This window comes from Diaphorina citri, unplaced genomic scaffold, assembly GCF_000475195.1.
Source record: "Diaphorina citri unplaced genomic scaffold, Diaci psyllid genome assembly version 1.1 scaffold5110, whole genome shotgun sequence".
Classification (NCBI taxonomy): Eukaryota; Metazoa; Arthropoda; class Insecta; order Hemiptera; family Psyllidae; genus Diaphorina; species Diaphorina citri.
The window spans coordinates 1-6,474 of record NW_007382486.1 but is presented as its reverse complement, the minus strand read 5'-3'; the positions used below and the strand labels follow the sequence as shown (position 1 = coordinate 6,474).

Sequence of the window (6,474 nt, the reverse complement as noted above, 5' to 3'; positions counted from 1 at the left end):
CTTCAATACATACACGAAAATCTGTATCGAATCCCTCCCACGCAAGAGCCGCCCTTGCCTGACCCGTGTTTTACATCGCTTTCACTCTATCTGCTTCCTCGCCGTCCCACACGCTATAGTCAGAACGGGGAGTAAAAGTCGAACTATCTAACCCCTCTACATCTTTGGATAAACCCTCCACTCACAGGCCTGCGCACCCTCATGCCTCGCTAATACACAGCGAGTCACAATATCAGGACTATCTCCCATACGATATACCCAAACGTACCTTCAGAATAAGAAATATTAAGAACACCAACATCTATTCTGAGTGGACTAACCATAACTTAAAAAAGAAAGAAGAAAAAAAAAAAAGATTGTACTAGCGCTCGTTCTATCCCTGTTCGCATATAACTTTCAGGGACTTGCTTTTACCACCATCGTGCCTATCCAAGACGGAAAAAGTAATTAAAAAATTATGCCTGGCGGGGGATTCGAACCACACCTGCGGTCCAGAGAATGCAGCTGCTCTTGACCTTCTAGACCATGACCTGGGTACGGTACAGGTGGATTCTTTACCAATGTTTACAGACATACGGATAGGCATACAAAATTTCTCGCCTAGACAAACCGTCTTGGAGATATTTGATAAGCCACCTTTCCATTAAACTGTAGTACACACATTACTACATAAGCATACATGATTAGTATCCGTCGCGGCCGACGATTCCCTGCTCCTCCAATGCTTCTTCAAGATACAGGATGGCGTTTCTCTGGTGACTGCGAAAGTTCCAGCAAGTGAATTCTGCATGAATTCTGTTGAGGCATGATCGCCCTCCAATGGAGGGATTGAGATTCAGAGTTAAGAGTTAATACTCCTATTCATTGGGGTACATATCCCGTTATGTTTCAAAGTCGCTTATTTGAAGATTTTTGAAGAAGAGACGAAGAAATCTGTGCTCTGAAGCATTGTTTAAAGTGGCTCCACTTTAGGTTTTGCGGACCGTTGACTACATCTGTCAACCCTCCAATGACTGCACCTGCCAGTAGTCCATGGACTAAAGTGAATACCAGCCAGTGACATGGAGAGGCCAGATGTGACAACATACATACATATCAGTCCTCTGAGATTTTCAGATGAACTATCACTTGAATCTTCAACATAAATTATTTGACATTTTTGACAACAATAATACTCCCATATTGAAAAAATCTAGCTTTTATTTTATTATAACAGAACAGGAAAATTATAGTAATAGTTAATAATTGTGCTTTATTATAATTTTTAACATATCATGACAATTATAAACAAGATTTAACAAGATTAATGGCACACTACCACTGCGACCAACCCCCCCGGGGCCAACAGAGGCGCGTGCGCGCCCCATGAGGGTGGCCCCATACCGACCGCTCAGTCCGTCCACCAAATACAGCAATTAAAGGTAAAACTAACTTATTAGAAAGAAAATATTTTTATAAAAGATGGTTTTGAAATTTTTGTGACTTTAAGAGTATGTTTCCTTCAAGACGAGAATTAATACCTAATCGCACTCATTTTCACTGCCAACTCATCTGTAGTTGCTGCTCCAGCTGATTCAAAATCATCTTCTTCATCACTGGCATTAATATCTTTCAATAATTAATACCCCGGTATTCAAATGTGGATCCACCAATGTTACGAAGGTTGATTCTCTTATGCTGTTTCATCATCCTCTTCCTCTTCTGGAAACTGGCGATGTATTTGCAGATCAATCGAACACTAGCAAATAATAAATTACAGGGCAGAGAAATCGAATTTTGTACGCCAGGTCAAAAAAAAATTAGTAATGAGTCTTTAAAAATGCTTTGTTTCCAGTGCACTATAATATCTGACATTTTATCACAAAAAAAAAACATAGGCTATTAGAGGTGAAAATTAAAATTATTACTTCATCGCAAATTTCAACAGATTTTGTGATCATACGCATGCACTGATGAAATACAGTGTTTCAGAAAAATCATACGCTTGCACTGATTATACAGGGTTGGTCCAGACATTATAGGGACACGGCCTACAGTAGATATATGGGATCATTTCCAACAATAATCATTCCCATATGCATGGAGCGTTTCGATCGGGTTCTCTAGGTAACCGCCATTTTGTGTGTTTTGGGAAAAATGAGAGGGCACCTCAGAAAAAGTTGAATAAACTTTTTTTCTACTTGTCGTAAAAAGAAACAGGTTTCATTTTTGGAAATTGCACCAAATTTTACATCTAGAACAATCAATAATAAATATCTGCCAAAAAATACAAACTTACTATTTTTAGGAGTGATTCTCTCCAAAGTTTCAGTTTTTGAGCATTTTCGTTGACCAACTTTCCCGCGTTTGAACTAACTCGAAACTTATTCCCCAATAGAAAGTCTGGTTCTCATCAGTAAAGAACTTGTAATTTGTGTTTGACTTTCATTTAGGGTTGCCAACCGTACGTTATTTCCCGGAACAATCCCGTATTTTTGTCAAAACTCAAATGTTCGCGCGGAACCACACCTATTGTTGCCCGGTTTGTGCAATCTATGGAAAATGACGGGAACTGAAGCTAACTAAAACAGAAAAAAAAATTACAAAAAAAGTTGAAAAAGATAGGTAGGTACGCTCGAAAACACAAAAAACCCGCGAAACAGTAGGTATTTTTTCACCTTTTAGCATTGATTTTAGTAGCACGGATTCAACAAACGGATGTATTGTAATTTAGTACCTATCCTTGCGTAAAGCAGTTTGTACCCAAGATAGTAACAAGGATGTTATATTCGAATTACTTTATTGGTATTTGGCTCTTTTTTTATTTGATGCAAAATAGTTTTTTTTTGTGGTGGTGGAGGGGGTTGCATGCCTTTGTTCCGGGTAAAAATCGGGAAATCCGTATTTTTTCACCATTTTGTTAGTTTGTACCGTATATGTCGAAAAAAAAGTTGGCAACCCTACTTTCAATAGACATCAATATTGTCGAAATCGAACGACCGAAACCCGAGATACAACAAAATGTTTGGCGAAAAACGCGATGTGCACTACACAAACACTATCACAGTATTTCATAGGAATTGTTGGTACTGTCGCCCCTCGGTGTTCAATGCAGAGATTGCACCTTCTCCTCATGCTCTTTGTTAAATATAAGAAATGAGAAAACGAACAGCTTGGAGAGAAACGAATTGTATCATTTTAATATTTCGACTGACTCGAAAATCATCTGGCCGCAATACACAATTCTCGACTCTATCTATGTATCTATCAGTTCTTCCCCCCGTAGCAAGTACTTCTGATCTGGTCCACATGTCGTCTCCACACATTCCCTTCGTCCAACTCCACCTGGTAATGCAGCCTTCCTTCTCTTCTCAGTACTCTTCCAAACTTCCATTTCCCTTCACGCGTATAATTTCTAACTTGCACCCGGTCTCCCACATCAAACTTTCTTCTCGGCTCTCTTCTGTTTCTGCTTCCCTGGTTTTCTCTTTCTTCTTGTTCACTTCGGAACATGACATGAAAGTCTGTTCTTACTTCTCTTTGGAACATCAAATCATAAGGGCTCTTTCCATCAGCATTGGGAACTTTTCTCAGTTGTATCAAAATCTGACTCAGTTTGTATTCGACATCACCTTTTTCATCATGCATGCAGTTCAACAGCTTCTTAATGGTTTGAACATACCTTTCTGCTTGACCATTAGTGGATGGATGAAATGGAGCACTTGTTTTATGGATGACTCCATTTCCTTCTAGGAAGTCTTTAAATACCTTTGAGGTGAACTGTGGTCCATTGTCCGATACCAATACTTCTGGAAAACCAAAGTTACAAAATAAATTTCTCAACTGTTTGATGCACCATTGTGATGTCGTGGTTTTAGTGGGGATAACATCAACCCATTTAGAATGTGCATCTACTATTACAAAGTAGTAATATCCTGACATGGGCCCGGCAAAATCAATATGCAACCTCTGCCATGGTTTAGTAGGTGGTTCCCAACTATGAGATCGCTCCATCGGTGGCTCATTTTGCTTTAGACAACAAACTATACAACCTTTGGCAATGCTTTCGATGTCCTTATCGATGTTTTTCCAATAACAGAAGTTCCTTGCGAGTGATTTCATTTTAACAATACCAACATGTCCTACATGCAACTCTTTTAGAACTTCTCTTTGTAAATTGAATGGAATCATGACTCTTCTAGCTTTAAATACGCACCCGTCCTGTAGCGTGTACTCACTGTCGTTGAGTCCTAATCTGCGAAGATCACGGCCGTTGAGTAGGGCGTCCAAAATATCACTCAAACACGGATCTCGCCTGGTACTCTCTGCAATACGAGAAATCGTAATCGAATTATCATTTGATAACATTCGAATCTGGTTCAACTGAAATTTGCACGTCTCGTCCAGATGGTTTCCTTTCCTTGGTTGTGCAACTGGAAATCTGGAGAGAAAGTCAACATTAGAATGGTTCTCTGTTCTTCTATATTCAATGGTGTAGTCGAAACCAGACAAGTACAACGCATAGTGTAACATCCTTGCAGCAGACAGCGCAGGTAAGCTTTTACCTGGATTGAAAATTGTTGTGAGGGGCTTGTTATCTGTTATCAAAATAAATTTCCTACCGTAAATGTATTGGAAGTATTTTTTCATGCCCCAGAATATCGCCGTAGCCTCCTTGTCAATCTGGCTGTAATTTTTCTCTGCGCTGGTCAGGCTACGTGAAGCGAATGAAATAGGCCGCTCGGAACCATCAGGAAATCTGTGAGAGAGACAAGCACCTAGGCCGAATGGAGATGCATCAGTAGCCAACAGCAAAGGTAAATCAGCGCTGAAATGAACGAGAACATTTTCACTTGAAATTTGCGACTTGATTTTTTCAAAACTCTCCTCACAGTCTTTGGTCCAGCAATATTTCTTATCTTTCTTTAGCAATGAATTTAGAGGATACAGGGTAGATGCCAAGTTCGGTGTAAACTTATTGTAATAATTTGCCATCCCTAGGAAAGATTTGAGTTCTTTTACGTTCTCCGGACGTTTAGCATTTACTATGGCACTTATTTTATCCTGGGACTTGTGAAGTCCATGTTCGTCAATAACGTGTCCTAGGTACTCAATGCTCTTCTCAAAGAACTTACATTTTTCCCTATTTAATGTAAGATTGTAAGTTTTCATCTTCTTCAGTACCTCTTCTAATCTTGTAAATACTTCTTGTATTGTCGCACCCTGTACAATAATGTCGTCAAAGAAGCACTGTACACCTTCAATTCCCTGTAGTACCTGGTCCATGAACTGCTGAAATTTAGTCGGTGCGACCTTCACTCCGAACATTAATCTGTTCACCCTGTATACGCCCTTGTGAGTACTCAGGGACTGAAGTAATGCACTCTCGTCATCCATTTCCAAATGGAAGTATGCCTTGCTCAGATCTAACGTACAAAAATATTTACCTCCATTCATTTGAGCGTAGATGTCCTCAATCCTGGGTATAGGATAATTAAAATCCTTGATAGCCTGGTTCACTGTTACCTTATAGTCAGCACAGATACGCACACTTCCATCTGGTTTGTCCACCGGTACGATAGGTGTTCCCCAATCCGAGTGTTCCACCTTGGTGATGATACCTGACTTTTCCATATGTTCCAGTTCATCCTCTATCTTCTGCTTCCTGGCGTATGGAATAGGCCGCGGCTTAATGAAAACAGGTTTCACGTCAGGTTTCAAATCCAAGTGTAATTTGATGTTAGGTACAGGACCTATTTTACTCTGGAATACATAAGAATAGTCTGTAAGTAATCTGTCCAATTTGCTCACATCATTTTTATCTGTAATTGAGACAGCATTAATCTCGGACCAATCGAGGTTCACCTCTCTCATCCAATCTCGACCGAATATTGGATCAACATCTTCATTCAGAACGTAGAGCTTACCAATGAACCATTGAGACTTGTAAGCGCAATTGACGAAAACAACGCCTCGGGGCTTAATAATTTGCCCGGTATAAGTTCGCAACGTTACATTCGTATTGAATACTCTCTTATCAGAGTTAATACTTTTGAAATCTTTGTACGAAATAGTACTTAGGGCAGCCCCTGTATCAAGCTCCATGAGTATTACTTTCCCTTCTATCTTTACATGTACAATGAACTTGTCATTCGTTTTCTTTGAATGTAGCATATGTACTTTGTCTACTTTGTGTACTTCGCACGGATTCTCCTCATCAGAGGAGTCTGAATCCCCCACTTGGTTAGTCTGAGGTTTTCTTACCTGAGCTTTATTCTTGCTCATACATACACTCTGGATATGACCCAGCTTACCACAACCTCTACAGAATTCATTCTTGAATCTGCACACGTCAGCTTTATGACGGCGATCACCACAGCGGTAGCAACGGATAGAACTGCTAGGAATGCTAGGATTAGTTGGGTACCTGGGGTGAGTAGAAATATTAGGATTAGTATGATTCAGATTGGCAACATTTTCACTTCTCTTCTTTGT

The 6,474-nt window shown here is 39.8% G+C and overlaps 1 protein-coding gene across 1 annotated transcript; it reads right to left on the bottom strand.

Annotated features, from left to right (window-relative positions):
• Positions 1–2,936: 2,936 nt before the first annotated feature.
• On the bottom strand, positions 2,937–6,468 carry LOC103521380 (uncharacterized protein K02A2.6-like). Its single transcript, XM_026832079.1, has 2 exons — positions 4,602–6,468; positions 2,937–4,304 (listed from the first exon to the last, which is right to left on the bottom strand). The coding sequence occupies exons 1-2, from the start codon at positions 6,262–6,264 to the stop codon at positions 3,247–3,249; spliced, it is 2,721 nt and encodes a 906-aa protein (XP_026687880.1). The 5' UTR covers positions 6,265–6,468; the 3' UTR covers positions 2,937–3,246.
• Positions 6,469–6,474: the final 6 nt, after the last annotated feature.